At 40.5% G+C, this 19,471-nt stretch overlaps 2 protein-coding genes across 3 annotated transcripts in view; both read left to right on the top strand.

The window, feature by feature from the left end:
* Positions 1-19,471, top strand: part of LOC137075054 (gastrula zinc finger protein XlCGF57.1-like) — a 421,471-nt gene that overhangs the window by 352,494 nt on the left and 49,506 nt on the right. The gene's annotated exons all lie outside the window — the stretch shown is intronic.
* Positions 10,325-13,675, top strand: LOC137075049 (uncharacterized). The gene is made up of 6 exons (XM_067443219.1): positions 10,325-11,137; positions 11,339-11,435; positions 11,587-11,688; positions 12,169-12,344; positions 12,453-12,554; positions 12,910-13,675. The coding sequence occupies exons 1-6, from the start codon at positions 10,329-10,331 to the stop codon at positions 13,673-13,675; spliced, it is 2,052 nt and encodes a 683-aa protein (XP_067299320.1). The 5' UTR covers positions 10,325-10,328.

Here is a 19,471-nt window from a genome sequence, read left to right as displayed (position 1 = left end):
GGACTCGCTCCTCGGTGAGGCGCGCAGTCCGGTTGACCGAGTCCAGCTCCATACAAAGATAAGAGATCCTCTGTGTAGGACAGAGTTTGCTCTTCTCTCGGTTGACCCGAAGGCCCAACTGGCTGAGGTGACTGAGCACCAGGTCCCTGTGTTCGCACAACTGGTCCTTCGACTGGGCTAGGATCAGCCAATCGTCGAGGTAGTTGAGAATCCGAACGCCGCGTTCTCTGAGCGGAACAATGCCTGCCTCCGCGACATTTGTGAAGACGCGGGGCGACAGGGACAGCCCGAAGGGCAGGACCTTGTACTGATATGCTTTACCCTCGAACGCAAAGCGTAGGAACGGTCTGTGTCGAGGGAGAATAGACACATGGAAGTACGCGTCCTTCAGGTCGATCGCTGCAAACCAATCCTGGGGACGGATGCATTGGAAAATGCGTTTCTGCGTCAACATCCTGAACGGGAGCTTGTGCAGGGCCCGATTCAGAACTCGCAGGTCCAGGATTGGTCGTAACCCACCCCCTTTCTTGGGCACAATGAAGTAGGGGCTGTAGAACCCCGTCTTCATATCGGCTGGAGGAACCGGCTCGATTGCGTCCTTCGCCAGTAGGACCTCGATCTCTGACCTCAAGACATGAGCATCGCTGCTTCGCACGGAGGTGAAGAGGATGCCCCTGTACTTGGGCGGCCGGCACGCGAAGTGAATCGCGTAGCCGAGTCTGATGGTACGGATGAGCCAGCGAGACGGCCCGGGGAGACCTAGCCAGGCCCCCAGAGACCGTGCAAGCTGGCCCAACGGCACCACAGACGTGCCCGGGGTGGGGCAGCGAAGCAGAGTACTCTGGCCCGACTCGGGAGGCCCGGAGGCGGCCCGAAGTGTTGCCTGAGCACTCCTGCTTTGGACAGAGAGTGGGTGAGAAGGCCCGGAGGCGTCCTCGGAGCCCACTCTGCTGCCCACTGCCCGGAGGCAGGGAAGTGAAGCGAAGCACTCAGCCCCGACCAGGGAGGCCCGTGGGCGGCCCGGAGTGTTGACTGAGTGCTCACGAGAGAGGAAGTGTGTGGGTGAGAAGGCCCGGGGGCGTCCTCGAGGCCCACACAACTGCCCCCTGGCGACGGGAGGGTAGGAAAGGAGTGACAAGGCCCGTGGGCGTCGCACACTGCCAACCTGACCCTCTTGGGGCCCAGAGAGAGAGGAAACTGCTCTTAAAATGTGGGTACCGCTGGACTCCGGAGAGCCAGTGGCAGAACCGAAACCAGTCAGGGCCCCCCAGTCCTCCTCCGGGGGGGGTGGGGGAGGGATGCGAACATCGTCTCCCCCGAGCAGCTCCTGTTCTCCCTAGCCGGCCCGTCTCAGGGCCGCGTCCCCTTGCGCTTGCCTGCCGGTTAGCGGGCCCTGGACGGGTTGGGCGTCCCTCGCGTCCAGCACCCTGCTCCTCCAGTGGAGGCTGCTGCTCGGCTCTAGCAGGGTGGAGGCGGACGCAGGAGGGGATGCCCTCGACGACGAGCCGGCAGAGGCGCTGCGACCGACGACCGAGCAGCTGGTCGTCGGCACCCTGGTGCAACGCCTCCGTCTGCTTTTGGGCCACCAAGAACTGCTGGGCAAAGTTCTCGATGGTGTCGCCGAGGAGGCCAGCCCGACAGACAGGCTTTTCTTGCGCATATCTGCCAGGTTAGCCCCCTATTCCTGGACCACTAGTGTGGACATCGCCTGACCCAGGGAGCGTGCAGTGATTTTCATCGCCCATAGGGCGAGGTCCAACACTGCACGCAGTTCCTGCACAACCCCTGGGCTGGGACTACCCTCGTGCGTGCAGGGCAGAGGGCAGTGAGAGAGGGAAAACAATGATACTTTTTTTTTTTTTTTTTTTGTCTCATTTTTGGCCCTTTTGACCCTCCATATTTCCCTCTCTCCGATGCAGCAATTGACATCTGTCCTCTGCCAGAGCCAAAAATGAAACGCTAAGCCCTTTTCTCTTTAGGATCAGCGATTCCACCTTCAACTACCAGCAGGCATGCGAGACCGTGAACGTGGCCGTCAGAACGGCACACAGCGCACTGAGCGCTCAAGCCTCTATGAAGAAGGCAAGGCGAACAATGCCCTGACGTGGTCGTGTTCTCATGAGAGAATCCGTACCACCCACAAACAGAGTCTCAGCATGCTTTTGATGCGATAGAGGAGTGGGGGCCCGAGGGGATTTACCCGGCGGGGAATCCCCACTGTAATCCTCAGGCCACCAGCGCTTATCAGCCAAAGTAGCCCCTTTCCAGTAACACTAGAAATGAACTAGATCGGGGGATAGGCGAAGGGACTCGACCCCATCTGAGGTTTCATAGTCTCGACCGCGCATCTAGAGCGCCGACTGACGCGCGCCGGTTGTTGTGACAACCACCGCTGTCAGCCGGCCGCTCGACGGCACACGGCGCGCTGAACACTCGAGCCCTTTATGAGAAGGGGGAGACGAACAACGTGCCGACGTGACCATGTTCTTTTACCAGAACATGAATCACCCACGATCGCAATCTCACATGCGCTTGTGGCCGTCAAAGAGGACAGGAAACAGTTGCATACCAGGAATACAAGGTTTGAATGACATCTTGAAAAAGACGCAGGGTCAAACCGTGTTGCTCTTTTGTGAATGGAAAGCTGCTCTTTTAGTGTGCTGAAGCACTCAGGGAGATGACCGCGGCTCCACACAGTTCGTTCTGCAAGCCTGTGTGAGCTCTCAGTGATGTGTATTTGTGTGTGTGTAACGCCCAGCGAACCAACAGTTTGTATGGGAAACGCTCAGCGAACCAACAGTTTGTATGGGAAACGCTCAGCGAACCAACAAGCTCCTTTAGATCGCTTGATCACTGATCAGACGGTCTCTCACTGACGCGCCGTATCACCCGCACTGGCAGACTCTCTCACTCAACACTCTTTGACTCGTAGTCAGGCACTCTTCGTAGGAAACAGTAAGCACTGCTCGGCTCCGAAGTAGAAAGCGCTGATCTATCATTCCACTTCCTGTTTTATACCCGCGCTGTGGGGCGGAGCGTGGAATGCGTGATCGCATGCCAAATTTCATTGGCTCGTTGTTAGATGCTCGAAGTAGGATTGGTCTCTAAAGTAAGATCCCATTCGTCGGTTCAGTTCTGACGTACGTCGAACGTGACCGACTGAAAGGGAACATTCAACATCTCATCTCTCTATGATATCCTCAAAACAGTTTCCTAATGTGGATGAGAGAATGTTCTTCCTTTGTTTGTTATAAAACATTAAGACAATGATATATTGAGATCATTATAAAAACTTCAATTTAAGAACATTCCCAAAATATACTCGAAAGGTTGCAAGCAAAATGTTGTAATTTTGTGAACTCGTCACATTAGAAGAACATTTATGAAGAACATTCAATATCTCATCTCTCTATGATATCCTCAAAACAGTTTCCTAATGTGGATGAGAGAATATTCTTCCTTTGATTGTTATGAAACATTAGTACAATGTTATATTGAGATCATTATAAAAACTTCAATTTAAGAACATTCCCAAAATATACTCGAAAGGTTGCAAGCAAAATGTTGTAATTTTGTGAACTCGTCACATTAGAAGAACATTTATGAAGAACATTCAACATCTCATCTCTCTATGATATCCTCAAAACAGTTTCCTAATGTGGATGAGAGAATGTTCTTCCTTTGTTTGTTATAAAACATTAAGACAATGATATATTGAGATCATTATAAAAACTTCAATTTAAGAACATTCCCAAAATATACTCGAAAGGTTGCAAGCAAAATGTTGTAATTTTGTGAACTCGTCACATTAGAAGAACATTTATGAAGAACATTCAACATCTCATCTCTCTATGATATCCTCAAAACAGTTTCCTAATGTGGATGAGAGAATATTCTTCCTTTGTTTGTTATGAAACATTAGGACAATGTTATATTGAGATCATTATAAAAACTTCAATTTAAGAACATTCCCAAAATATACTCGAAAGGTTGCAAGCAAAATGTTGTAATTTTGTGAACTCGTCACATTAGAAGAACATTTATGAAGAACATTCAACATCTCATCTCTCTATGATATCCTCAAAACAGTTTCCTAATGTGGATGAGAGAATGTTCTTCCTTTGTTTGTTATGAAACATTAGGACAATTATATATTGAGATCATTGTACAACTTGTTACCTCAGAAACATTCCTAAAACATCATTTGAATGTTGCAGTTAAAATGTTATATCTTGGTTTACATTTAACGTTATAGGAACATTTTTTAAATGAGAAAACATTCTTAAAATATTCGTTAAACATTACATTCAAATGTTTTCTTCAGAACATTAACCAAACTTGTAGGGAATGTTAGCCAAAGTTCTGAGAACGTTCCCTGCTAGCTGGGTTGATTGATGGCTGCCTTAATCTCTCGAACCAGAGAAGAATCTTTTTCCGTGCTTGTTGTGTCTTGCAGTAGTTGGGCATGAAGAGGAGCAACCACTGAAATGGTGGGATTCTTTTCCTCACACATGATGTTTGTTGCCACAAGCATTGGTCTAAGTGCTTCCACCATCTCCTCAGCGCTTGAGATGTCATTCTCTGTCAGTGCACAGTCAGTCACATTCTTTCTCACCTTGATAAAAAAAAGGCAAAATACAATTTATTAATAAAACATATATAATTAATGTTCTTTATTTTAAAGCAAATAAAGTATGAACTGTATAATGCAATCTAAATTTTGAGTTTACATATATTATATATATATATATGTGTATATATATATATATATACACATACACACACTTTTTTTTAGTATGTATTTACAAACGTATAGGATAAATTATTCACATTTATTACACATACAGATTACAACTTCTACATTGCAAACGTGTCTTACCTCTGGTGATAAGAGGGCAGCACAGACAGCTGGCTGTTGCTCAAGAAACCTGGAGACCATTTCATATGCAATATTCCAACGAACAGGCATGTCCGTGATGAGCTTGTGATGGGGGAGGCCAAGGAGTTTCTGGTTTCTTTTCAGTGTTTCTGCTCCAGTTGTGCTTCTATGAAAGAATGTTGAGATCCTCCTAACTTTGCCAAGCACCTTGGCAACAGCAGCTGTTTTCAGCGCACGTTGGGATGCAAGATTTAAAACATGAGCAAAACATCTAACATGTTGGTATTCTGTTAATTGCATTGCTGAACGCATGTTTGATGCATTGTCGGTGACAACCACTGGCTTCTTAGCGTCAAGATTCCACTCCCCCACTGCGGCTTTCAGTACATCGGCAATGTGTGTCCCAGTGTGGGTTTTGTGCATTGCTCGGGTTTGCAGGACATATGATTTCATTTCCCAGTCTTCGTTTATAAAATGTACAGTGAACGTCATGTAGGACTCCGTGGCTCTCGATGTCCACCCGTCATACGTGAGCCCCACTCTTTCTGCCGACTCGAGTGCCGACTTGACATTTGCCCTGGTCTGGTCATAAAGTGCAGGAATAATTTTTTCAGCAAAATATTTCCGAGAGGGAATATCAAAGCGTGGCTCTAAGATTTTCATCAAAAAGCAGAACCCCTCGTTCTCCACCTCGCTGTACGGACGGAGCCCTTTACACATGTAAACAGCGATCCCATGTGTGATTGATTTTGCCCTCGCAGAACAAGGTGGTAGTTTTGCCTGGAATAAGGTGTTTACGCCGGGGTGTGTCGGATTTGAGCCAGCACCAACCACGGCTCTCTCACAGAGCTCCGGATGATGCCGCGTGAGGTGGCTGTGCATGTTGGTGGTGTTTCCCGTGTAGCGGACTTTTGTAAAACAGTTCTTACATATTGCGTAGTCCCTTTCAAGCTTTGACCCGTCCGCACTGCTATAAAATCCAAAGTGAGTCCACACTTTGGATTTAAATGTTGCTGGAGCATCTTTTAACTTCTTCTCACTTCTACTTTCCTCGCTTGACTCCGCCATTTTCAAGTGAGTGTGCACGTGTTTTTCCGTCCACAACAGCCAAACTCGCAACGCGCGCCCCCTTATCTATTTTCCGAAGAAGGCGCTCATCAAGGGGTAAATTAATAGAGCGTTTTATAACGGCTTTAAGATCGATACTTGGCGAGAGGGCATCGATAATCGATCGCGGGAGTAAATATCGCGAGATATCGCCATATCGATATTTTGGCGCACCCCTATTTAAAATAAGTCTTTATTTGAATCTAGCAATGTTACAGTCACTTGTTATAATGCAACATTTAATACACTACTAATAGTGTATTAAATGTACATTGATATTGTCAAACTTGGCCTCTGTGGCTCCCTCCGATCGCCACCAGAGGGCTCCTTCACCTGCGTATTAGCCTTCCTGCACTACATTTCCCATAACCCCGTACCTGGACTGATTACATATTATATTTTGAAGTATATTAAAATAGAAAATTATTCTTATAATTGTAATAATATTTTACAAAATTACTGTTATACTGTATTTTATCTCTTCATTTAAAGTTTATGCAAACTCTGATGCTTCACAACTTTCTAAAAGAGATTGTAAAAAAATGACAGCGATCATGCAATTCATGTCTTCTAAAGAGATCACATGTTAATTCCACTAATGTACAAATTTCTCTTTGCAGGTCTCTGAGAGAATGTTGAAGGTGATGGAGGTAGAATTTATTGGACTGTCAGAGGAGGGACATGTACATCCTCCTCTACTCGATTATCGGGAATTTAAAATGCAATCCAATTTGTATGACGGGACCAGCGATTACCTGCTCTGCGAGCTGCCCCTGACAGCCACTATCGAGCTCTCTAACGGAAAAATTTTGAAGTTCACAAAATAGAAAAAAAAAAATCCAAAATCCCCCCCGTCCAATTCATGCTACGTTTTCATGCTTCTATTAATTGTCCAGTTACTCAGTCTCATCTTTGAAACAAGATGAAGATTTTTCGGAGATTTTTTTTAAAATTGTGATAATATAATGTAACGCAGATGGGAGTTTTACTTACTCAAACATGTTCTGAGGGCTGAAAGGAACATGATTGGTTTAAAGATTCAACCAATGAAATTGAAGCAGAGGCAGGATCAAGTGTTTTTTTTTTTTTTTTTCAAAAATTGGAGGGAATTCTACAGATATCGTTGATAGACCGTTGATGGAAGATTGCGCTTGTCAGGTAAGTGAATTTACGATATATATATATTTTTTATATGTTTGTATATAAACAAAAATAACTTAATTAACTTAAATATCGCATCTATACCAGCAAGCAGGCTCCTGGTTGGTTAACGCGTCGCGCGAATTGACGACAAAGTTCAGATTTTTCGGCCTTCAGACAATGCACAAACGCAAATGAGGCAGAATCGCGTCCATCGCGCCGTGCGAAACGCGCCGTAGGACCTCCAGACGCGCGTCAACGCGCCTTTCCATTGACTTAAATCACTCGCGCCAGACGCTCTATCTATGTAACGTTAGACCAGACGCGATCTTTTTTCGCGTCGCGCTGTGACGCATTTAGTGCACTATATGCTGCTCTCAGGGCTGCGGTACTCAATAGGTTCATAGTGTTATTTTTAGTGTACTATATGCTGCTCTCAGGGCTGCGGTACTCAATAGGTTCATAGTGTTATTTTTAGTGTACTATATGCTGCTCTCAGGGCTGTGGTACTAAATAGGTTCATGGTGTTATTTTTAGTGTACCATAACGTGTATGCTGCTCTCAGGGCTGCAGTACTCAATAGGTTCATGGTGTTATTTTTAGTGTACCATAACGTGTATGCTGCTCTCAGGGCTGCAGTACTCAATAGGTTCATAGTGTTATTTTTAGTGTACTATATGCTGCTCTCAGGGCTGTGGTACTCAATAGGTTCATGGTGTTATTTTTAGTGTACTATATGCTGCTCTTAGGGCTGTGGTACTCAATAGGTTCATGGTGTTATTTTTAGTGTACTATATGCTGCTCTCAGGGCTGTGGTACTCAATAGGTTCATGGTGTTATTTTTAGTGTACTATATGCTGCTCTTAGGGCTGTGGTACTCAATAGGTTCATGGTGTTATTTTTAGTGTACCATAACGTATGCTGCTCTCAGGGCTGCGGTACTCAATAGGTTCATAGTGTTATTTTTAGTGTACTATATGCTGCTCTCAGGGCTGTGGTACTCAATAGGTTCATAGTGTTATTTTTAGTGTACTATATGCTGCTTTCAGGGCTGCGGTACTCAATAGGTTCATGGTGTTATTTTTAGTGTACTATATGCTGCTCTCAGGGCTGCTGTACTCAATAGGTTCATGGTGTTATTTTTAGTGTACTATAACGTATGCTGCTCTCAGGGCTGCAGTACTCAATAGGTTCATGGTGTTATTTTTAGTGTACTATAACGTATGCTGCTCTCAGGGCTGCGGTACTCAATAGGTTCATGGTGTTATTTTTAGTGTACTATATGCTGCTCTCAGGGCTGCGGTACTCAATAGGTTCATGGTGTTATTTTTAGTGCACTATATGCTGCTCTCAGGGCTGTGGTACTCAATAGGTTCAGTGTTATTTTTAGTGTACTATATGCTGCTCTCAGGGCTGCGGTACTCAATAGGTTCATGGTGTTATTTTTAGTGTACTATATGCTGCTCTCAGGGCTGCTGTACTTAATAGGTTCATGATGTTATTTTTAGTGTACTATATGCTGCTCTCAGGGCTGTGGTACTCAATAGGTTCATAGTGTTATTTTTAGTGCACTATATGCTGCTCTCAGGGCTGCGGTACTCAATAGGTTCATGGTGTTATTTTTAGTGTACTATATGCTGCTCTCAGGGCTGCGGTACTCAATAGGTTCATAGTGTTATTTTTAGTGTACTATATGCTGCTCTCAGGGCTGTGGTACTCAATAGGTTCATAGTGTTATTTTTAGTGCACTATATGCTGCTCTCAGGGCTGCGGTACTCAATAGGTTCATGGTGTTATTTTTAGTGTACTATATGCTGCTCTCAGGGCTGTGGTACTCAATAGGTTCATGATGTTATTTTTAGTGTACTATATGCTGCTCTCAGGGCTGTGGTACTCAATAGGTTCATAGTGTTATTTTTAGTGCACTATATGCTGCTCTCAGGGCTGCGGTACTCAATAGGTTCATGGTGTTATTTTTAGTGTACTATATGCTGCTCTCAGGGCTGTGGTACTCAATAGGTTCATAGTGTTATTTTTAGTGTACTATATGCTGCTCTCAGGGCTGCGGTACTCAATAGGTTCATGGTGTTATTTTTAGTGTACTATATGCTGCTCTCAGGGCTGCAGTACTCAATAGGTTCATGGTGTTATTTTTAGTGTACTATATGCTGCTCTCAGGGCTGTGGTACTCAATAGGTTCATGGTGTTATTTTTAGTGTACTATATGCTGCTCTCAGGGCTGCGGTACTCAATAGGTTCAGTGTTATTTTTAGTGTACTATATGCTGCTCTCAGGGCTGTGGTACTCAATAGGTTCATAGTGTTATATTTAGTGTACTATATGCTGCTCTCAGGGCTGTGGTACTCAATAGGTTCATGGTGTTATTTTTAGTGTACTATATGCTGCTCTCAGGGCTGTGGTACTCAATAGGTTCATGGTGTTATTTTTAGTGTACTATATGCTGCTCTCAGGGCTGTGGTACTCAATAGGTTCAGTGTTATTTTTAGTGTACTATATGCTGCTCTCAGGGCTGTGGTACTCAATAGGTTCATGGTGTTATTTTTAGTGTACTATATGCTGCTCTCAGGGCTGCGGTACTCAATAGGTTCATGGTGTTATTTTTAGTGTACTATATGCTGCTCTCAGGGCTGCGGTACTCAATAGGTTCATGGTGTTATTTTTAGTGTACTATATGCTGCTCTCAGGGCTGTGGTACTCAATAGGTTCATGGTGTTATTTTTAGTGTACTATATGCTGCTCTCAGGGCTGTGGTACTCAATAGGTTCATGGTGTTATTTTTAGTGTACTATATGCTGCTCTCAGGGCTGTGGTACTCAATAGGTTCATGGTGTTATTTTTAGTGTACTATATGCTGCTCTCAGGGCTGCGGTACTCAATAGGTTCATGGTGTTATTTTTAGTGTACTATATGCTGCTCTCAGGGCTGTGGTACTCAATAGGTTCATAGTGTTATTTTTAGTGTACTATATGCTGCTCTCAGGGCTGCGGTACTCAATAGGTTCATGGTGTTATTTTTAGTGCACTATATTAAAACAGAAAATATTAACAAATATTTTATTATTACTTTTTCAGGTTAAATGGAGAATATTTGGCTTAAAGGGATACGGAGAAAGTTAAAGAAAGTAAGGGATGCCAGAGTCATTCAAGATGTCATACCTTTTTCTGGGGAGGAGGCTGATTTCATGCAGGGTTACATTAAGAAACTGGAGGAGGAAACAAAAAGTACCTTCAAGTCCCCTGTGTCTACACATAAAGACTACTTTTACTTTGCATGTGAAAGATCGACCAAAGCAAGTGGGAAAAGCAAAGGAGAACCAACAAAGACACGCGCTAATTCTTGCAAAGCTTACGTGTCATTTAAAATCATCAAAGATTGTAATTTTTCTGGTGCTGTGGTCAACACAATGCTGCAACACAATGGACATAACGTTTGCATGAAAGTAGAGGGAGTAAAAAATCGCATTGACCCAGAGTTATTAGCCTTTATTGAAATGTGGCTTGATCAAGGAATGTCAAATTCAGAAACTCTTTTAAAATGCGTGGACTGGGCAGAGCGTCATGGACATAAGGACAAATATAATCGGCGATATTATGTTACACCTGAAGATATTCGCTTAATCAAGAAGACCAATAATGCTCTGAGTTTGCCTGATGCGAAAGACTGCATCAGTGTGGACAAGCTGATCACCTCAGAGCTGCAAGAAAACATTTGTTACTACCAGCCTTTGAGTGAAAATCAACCACTAGTAATTGTAGTGCAGACACCCTGGCAAAAGGATCTACTAAGCGAACATCCCCATACCATGGTATTCATGGACGCTACTTACAAAGCCATAACATCATATGGTTATGCATTTTATGCGCTTCTTTTGACCAACAGTATTGGAAGAGCAGTCCCATTTGCTTACTTTATTATTAGTGAAGAATCAGGGGACATACTTGCTCTCTGCTTAGAAAAGCTTGCAAAACACAATCCTGGATTTCTTCCCAGGTAAGAAGTAAAAAACAGTAGAGTTAGTAGTAAAAATTTGGCAGCAAAATGTGCTGATGTATTGAGGTATTTTGTACAAACATTACTATTGGATGGAACACAATTTAAAGACCATAAATTTTAATCTACCTTTTTACAGAAGCTGTTCATTTTACAAACTGCTGACACATCTTCATCCATTTTCAATTCCTTATAATGTAGGTCGATAATGATTGACCGTGACCTTAAGGAACTCAATGCCATAAGAAGAGTTTTTCCAACAACCAAGGTCCTTCTTTGCTGGTTTCATGTACTCCAGGTAGGTTTGTTATAAATCTTTTGTACTGGAAAGAATCTCTGGCCTTTAATTGGCTGTACTGAGTTAAAATAAAGTCACAGACCTATTAATTTTACAAATACAGTTTTTTTTCAAAGGTCATTATATGACTAGCCTTTTAATGTTTGTGTAGGCCGTTCATAGGTGGATGGTTAAAAGAGATGGAGGGAACTTGCCTGTGAATCAGCGGAATCTTGTGATTCAAGCAATGGTGGCGATGAAATCCTGTTTAACGGTAATAATTTTATATAATAAATCGTTCTTTATAAATCATTTCATTACATGGAAATAAATCTTGAGTTTTATACTATAGATTTCAATGGGATTGGTCAAGTTTATATTATGTGTAACTTTGTGTGAAAATTTCTTTTAAAAACATTCCCACAAAAAAAAACAAAAAACTTTTTATTCACCTTCATGTCAATCCATATTCATGTTTTTTTTTTGTTTTTTTTTGCAATACAATATTTCATTTCCGCCCAATAGAATATGAAAGTCTGTGGGGCATTAAGTTTTATTACATGAAAAATGATATATACCTTAACACCTTCAAAATGTATATTCTGTTCTATTGAAGAAATAAAGTCAAGCAGGTTTGACATAAAGTCACAATTTTATCACAAAATGACCATTTTAAATGTTGAGTGAACTGCCCCTTTAAATGTGTAAGCATACGGTGGCATAACTTTACAATGTTGTGTCTTTTTCTTTACAGGAAGAAGAGTTCAACAGCATGTCAGCCAGAAAGTGTGAGGAGCTTGATGCATGTCTAGGTAGTTCTCATGTATCAACCTACCTCAAAATGCAGTGGATTCGTTTTGGTGATTTATGGTCCAATTTTGGCAGATCATTTTATCACCATAACAGCGAAACCAACAACAAGGCAGAGAGGTAAGCCACTAAAATTATAACACCATGCCCTCAAATGACATTTTAAATACCACGATAATCGGGAAAAATATTCATTAAAGATATTTTAAGTTAAAATTTTGTTCACAGATTTTTTCTTACAATGAAGTACCAGTTCCTTAAGGGAAGAATAAATAGCCGGATTGATCAGCTTCTTCGCTTGCTGTGTGGTGATGTCCAAAAATATTACAGGTACATTATGGTGCTAAATTGTTATGGCCAATTACAGAAATCATGTGACGTTCATAATGTGATCATATTGCATAGACAATACCTCTGGCCACTACCTGTTGGCCATTATCAACGTGTTTGAATAAAGGAAGCTCTTGAATAAGCATTCACTATTCGCTATGACATTATCTTTCCTCAGCACATATCACTCATGAAAACAATCATTAAAAAGTTCTGTCAGCTCCCACGGCATTGCTTAATGTTGCAAAACTCAATCCCGTAAAGCACATTATTAAATGACCCCCCCCCCCCCCCCCCCCCTTAATTTTTGTAGGAGTTTACCATTGTTCTACCTTGTTCTTATTTTATTGTTCAGTTACCTGGATGACCTCACAGAAACTGGACGAATCAAAGGAGCAATCACTGAAGAGACCACCAATGCTGCCCATTCTATGATTGCAAAAGGCCTGGGTGAAAAAGTGGAGATTAAAAATGGAGTGTTTTTGGTTCCACCCGACACAAGCACACAATATCACAGTGTGGACTTGGTCATGTACAAATGTGATTGCAAAAGATTCCAATGTGGATGTTTGTGCAAACACTTACTTTTCTCACAGAACATTGCAGAGAAACAAGGACTCATAGTTCAAGATCTTAGGGCAGAAGTAGCAAAAAACATTGTTGACAGTGAATCCTACCTGAGGGACAATGAAAACCTTACTGTCTATCATTTTGATGGGAGTGTAGAAATTGTAAGTTGTAAAGGGACCAAATTTTGCACATGTGTTGCAAATAGCCATGGGGAGGTATGTGTATGTATACTGGTTCATAACATTCTGTATCCAACATCTTGTCCGAACGTATCTGATGATTCACACTGCTTTAGATCCAGCGAGAGAAAGCAGGTTACAATACAAGCCATGCTTACAGATCTCCATGAGTGGAGCAAATCTGACACATTTTGTGAGGATAATGAAGTGTACAGTTTAGTTGAAAGAGCGCACAAGTTAGTTTTTTCACAGTTTAGTAAACTGTCAAGAAAAAGAAAAGTGACTGCACTTCATAATTATCGTCAAAGGGTCAAAAAAGCAAAAGTACTCGCTGTCACCTACACAGTCAAAAAGAAGAAGAAACGTGGTTGATCTTGTAGAGAGATAATAAATGGTGGCTTCATGGCTTTTCATACAACTGCTTTTGCCTATCCAAAACATGTTTTTTTTTTCTTGCTACTACTTTTGTCAATGTGTGTTGGACAGATGTTTTGTATAATAACAAAGTGAAGAAACAAATATTAACTGCAAGTTTAAAAGAAGAAATTTTTTTTTTTTAATGTTTTATTTTTTGTACATAAAGAAACAAGCATTTTAAACTGCAAGTGACAAAATAAAGTGTTGGAATCCTTATTCAACTGTGGTTTTCAATGCTTTCATCTTTTCCTTAAGACATGCATCAATAATCGAAAAGGTTCCCTTAATGACAGCTGGACCAAGGCCATGTGTGGCCAGGTCAAATGTTTTCCAGTTCTTTTCTAATGCATGCTTTAGATCTTTCATGGTCTTCCTGCAAAAGAAAATAGAGAAAGCTATTTAGTTTAAATCTTAAATCTTCAGAAAACAAATTAAGGTATTGCTGCTCAAATCTGGTGGCTCAGTGAGTTCTCCAATGACAGCAAGGTAATTGTTTAACCTTTTTATTATGAAGAGCCCAAAATAATGACTTTATTCCACAATATCTAGTGGTGGGTGATTTTATCTGAAACATCTGATTTTGGTGCGCTGAACCACTGATTCGTAAAGCTCTGAAGCTTATGAAGCAGTGTTTTGAGATTGCCTATCATAAGATTTTATAAGGTTAAACCCCTGTAGTCACCCCTATAGTTTTTCAAATGTTTTAGTCACTTTCTGGGCATTGAAAAAGGGAGTGCTATTGCTGTCAATGGAGGTCTCACTGAGCCATTGGATTTTGACAATTACAATTTTTGGGTAAACCATCCCTGTAACGTCAAGTGTAGCAGTAAATTGTTATTAGATTACCTGCAGTCTTCTGTTTTGGCCATGGCTGCATGGACATTCCCCTCTTCTAATAAGGCTTCACCCACTTTTTTCTGGGGGATGAATTTTGTTGCCAAGTGCATTATGTCACCAGCCAGATCACTGCATTCATCTAAAATACAATTAAACATCATTATGTCTGTAATTATTGTAATTATGTCCAACTTACAAGGAGTACAAAAAAAGCAAAGTATGCGGATGCACTCGCTGTCCACCTTATTAACACCACCCGTATATTCATGCAGTTATCTAATTAACCAATCATATGGCAGCAGCATAATGTAAACAAAACAACAACAAAATGCAAATATAGATCAAGAGCTCTGGTTATTGGTGTCATATTTCAGAACCTGCTGATCTACTGGGATGTTTCTCATACAAAAGTGAGTTTGCATAGAATGGTACAAAAACGATTAATTAATCAATAATTATCTTATCTTTACACATAGTAAAAGTTATATTATAAAACATTACTATTATAAAGAAACTTATGATTTAATTATCCAAAACCACAAAACAAGGATATTGATCTTAGAAATCTTAGTGATTACTACTAATACATTTTTACCTTCACAAAGTTTTGAGCACTGAGATGTTAACTTGGTACGCTTTGAGGGGTTCACCTCCAACTCCACCAACTTCTCTGTGATTTTCTTTTTTTGTCCCTTTGCTTTGCGTAAATAAGCCACAACTGTGTTTGCTGAGTAACTCTCTGGAGGAGAGCACCTCCTCTGTAGCTCCTCTGGTGTGACCAGGTATCTGAAATATCAATGCATTACAATATAATGATTCTTTAAAAGGCAGAATTGCTTTATCTTTAAAAAAAAAAAAATAATAATAATATATATATATATATATATATATATATATATATATATATATACATATATATATCTCAGATGCATCCGAATACAAACGAAACTGAATCCTTTGAATTTAGGATTTGAATTTATTGTTATGCAAAGAAAAGAATGGAAATAATTGATATACAGTATCATTTGCTATAATTAATAACCCATTTAAAGCAATAGTCTTTTTCTCATTTTTTATTTACTAATTATTTTTTACCTTTTTGTTTGGTGCGCGTCTGACACTTTTAAAACACTTTCCACCAGGAATCCCCCTGGGAGAGCGAATACAATTTTTAAAAAGAAGAGCAACAGTATTAGTATGACAACACCGCATAGCATGCTTCCCATGTACGTTAAAAGTAATTGCTATGTCTATTGCCAAATAAATGCATTGGGTTTTTTTACTCGTCTACAGCATCATAAAATGTGTTTATCCTGGTTTCCTTTATACCAACTTTAAAGTGTTTATATCAGCGTCAAACTGGTTCTTTACTACACAAAACAACACAAATCACATTGTTCACTGCCGTGTTTACAATGGCTAAAACCTTCCAGAGGATAAAGCAGTTACAGAGCAGCTGCACATGGCATAATACCTCAATACCTACCAAAATACAAATTTATGAAGGAAAAAGTGTCCACAAACATTTAAGCAAGTTTGTATTTGTCCAAGATCCTACTTAAACTGTTACCTGTCTGAACTTGGTTGAGTCCTGAGCTGCTTTCTTCCGGAAATCCTTCATTTTGGTTACTTTCTCCTAAGCTGTCTTGTCCCTCAATTCTGGCACTGGTTCTGTTTCTCTCTTCTGCACTGTCTTGTCCCTCAGGTTCTTGGTTTTTCTCTTCTGCACTGTCTTGTCCCTCAGGTTCTTGGTTTTTCTCTTCTGCACTGTCTTGTCCCTCAGGTTCTTGGTTTCTCTCTTCTGCACTGTCTTGTCCCTCAGGTTCTTGGTTTCTCTCTTCTGCACTGTATTGTCCCTCAGGTTCTTGGTTTCTCTCTTCTGCACTGTATTGTCCCTCAGGTTCTTCGTTTCTTTCTACTGAGCTGTCTTGTCCCTCGGGTTCTTCGTTTCTTTCTACTGAGCTGTCTTGTCCCTCAGGTTCTTCGTTTCTTTCTACTGAGCTGTCTTGTCCCTCGGGTTCTTCGTTTCTTTCTACTGAGCTGTCTTGTCCCTCGGGTTCTTCGTTTCTTTCTACTGAGCTGTCTTGTCCCTTAGTTGCTTTGTTTTTTTCTGCTGAGCTGTCTTCTAACATAATTAATACATTTAGACATAATATTATAACAGTTATAACAATAAAATAACAGTGAACAGACTATATATTAGTGAATTTTAGTAATATTTTATCAGCCTGTAAAATGCCATATAGGGTTAGTTTGCCTTAAAATGTATGTCACTAGTTCCACACCCATAACACCTTAGTTCATCTTTGGAACACAAATTAAGATATTTGTAATTAAATCTGTTGGCTCAGTGAGACCTCTATTAGCGCCAGGGTATTTCACACTGCATGACTATTACCATAAGAAGAATCACCGACAAATCTAAAAGTATGCTTCAACACCAAACACATGCTAGATGTGACAAGGAAACAATGCAACATCAAACGTGTGTCAGACCGGAGTTCTCAGGCAAGACTGGAATTGTTATTAAAAATGATAAACTCCAGAAAGTTTGTGATGCATTTGATGCATCAACTATTGAGCATGCAGAATATTTCATGGGAGTTCGTGACTTGTCAGCGATTCTCTGATCGATAATTGACACTGCATATTTGTCACTCGTTTGACTATGATTTCGACATTTGTCGGCGATTACACAAAACCTGTCGATGATAGAAAAAAAGGGCTACAATCGGCATTGTAAACTCTGCATTACGGGTGTGGAACAACATGAGTGTAAATTAATAACTGCATTTTTTCATTTTTGGGTTAACTAACCCTAAACTATGTTATATTAGAAGGATTGTTTTATAATGAAGTCACAAGGGTCATTCAATCCAAAATGTGCTACCTTTGCAAAAAAGACACTTTGCATCCTCCTGTTTCCCAGGTAGACACTTTTTATGAATCTTTACCAGACAGGTTGAACATTTTTCCTAGAAATATCGATTCCATGAAAAAAGGTTAGATCAAGGTTATCCAATTCTGTGGAACATTTATTTTTTTTACTCCCCAATTAATTAAACAATTTGATCTCTTCAGTCTTATTTTCAAATATTTTAGATGTCATTTGCATCACTTGCCTTGTTCTTCCTGGGTACCTTGTGGTGACAGATACCACAAATACCTGACTTATCTAAAACACATGAACATATTTGCTTCATTGTTAATCTTTCAACAGGAAACAACCAATAGGAACTCTGAATTCATTCATGGGCATGGCACTTACCAAGTGAAGTGAAAAGAAATGTCGCTAGACGCTCCCTCTCTTCCTGAACAGTAGAGCACACGATGTACCCCACTGAGCCTCCTAGAATGGCCTCAGCAAACTAAAGGTGTTCCAGAAAGAATAATACGTTCAATGCCATAATCAATTGTAATTTTGTGGTAGAATGAAAAGGCCATTCTATCTAAAACCAATAAACCATTTAGTCATATGGAATATATACAATATCATTACAAATGACAACAGTTTCATGATCTAAAAAACTGACAATGATTTGTTGCAATAGTAATAATACGAACAATAATAAATTAAACGCATTTTACCACAGCTGTGAAAACACCGCATGAAATTATATCCTGCTGCAAGCTATGCTTCCTCACTACCCTTTTCCATGGCCCCTGGAGGCCTTTTGATGCAGCAAATGTGCTGAAATGTAGATACAGATTAAAATATGTTAAGTAGATGTGCAAAATAAAGTTTCTATAGAAAAACATCATGTATATTAGTTTTTTGAGTGGATTAAATGCCCTTACCTCCAATTTTCTGCTAATTTATTATATTTGACATCCGTTTCCCCAAGTGAATTGAGGTACGTTATAGAGCAATCCGATATGTTGCAGTGCTAGAAAATACAAGTATGTTACACTAGGAGCCAATATGCCCGACATGTTTATAATACACATAATTAATTGGTGAGTAACTTACAAAAAACGTCCAATGATTTCCGTCCTCCAAAAAGGGTCCAACAACCTCGGTTATATTTTCAAATATGTTCTTCTTAAAAGGAGATGCAAATGTAAAGTAAATTGTATGCTATATCTTTATGTCAACATGAGCAAATTAACTATTGTGTTAGACTAGCAATGAATTTGTGTCTATATTAGTTACAGTGTACCCATAAAACTGTTAAGAACTGGCTTTTCAAGTTGTCAGGGCACTTCTTACCTTTGTAAAATAACTGCTCCTTGCCCGGGCGTCACCCTCCAGAATGTGACCCAGGGTCTGGTTATTAATGGCCAAAACATTTGGCCGCTTATAGATGAATTTTAAAAAGTTATTGACAATAATTTTCCAAATAATTATTCAAGTACTACAGATGTTTTAAACAAGTACAAAGTTTAAGTACAATAATTAACAAGATCAACAAAGTGCATGGAAAAAAGATAAATTCTTATCTGAACAGTAACAGCAACACTTGTGAATGGAGAGACCATTGTTGCTGGTACTGTTCCAATAATTATTGTATGTATTGAAATTACTCCTAGATAGGGGTGGGTCATAGCAAAAATATCTATCGTAAAATGTGAAGACATTTTCATGATGCAATATGTGATAGATTTATGTTAGCACACATATCTGTAGGATGATGATACTGAAGGTAGACTGGCATCTTCCCCATATATAGAATATGTGTTCAAATTAGTTAAGTTAACATCTTACCCTGCTGAACAGATGGAACACGGCATCCATGATCTAAGGATCCATCAAACAAATAACAAAGAGTGAGGAAAAAGCACTACATTACAAGTGATATTTCAAAAGCATAGTTCTCTAAAAATAACAGTAAAATTAATCTATTGAGTACTGCAGCCCTGAGAGCAGAATCGTTCAGCTCTAGGGTGAACTTAAACATTTCTTACACACAAGTT

The sequence above is a fragment of the Pseudorasbora parva genome, chromosome 5, assembly GCF_024679245.1.
Source record: "Pseudorasbora parva isolate DD20220531a chromosome 5, ASM2467924v1, whole genome shotgun sequence".
NCBI lineage: Eukaryota > Metazoa > Chordata > Actinopteri > Cypriniformes > Gobionidae > Pseudorasbora > Pseudorasbora parva.
This window is presented reverse-complemented; position numbering and strand designations above follow the sequence as displayed.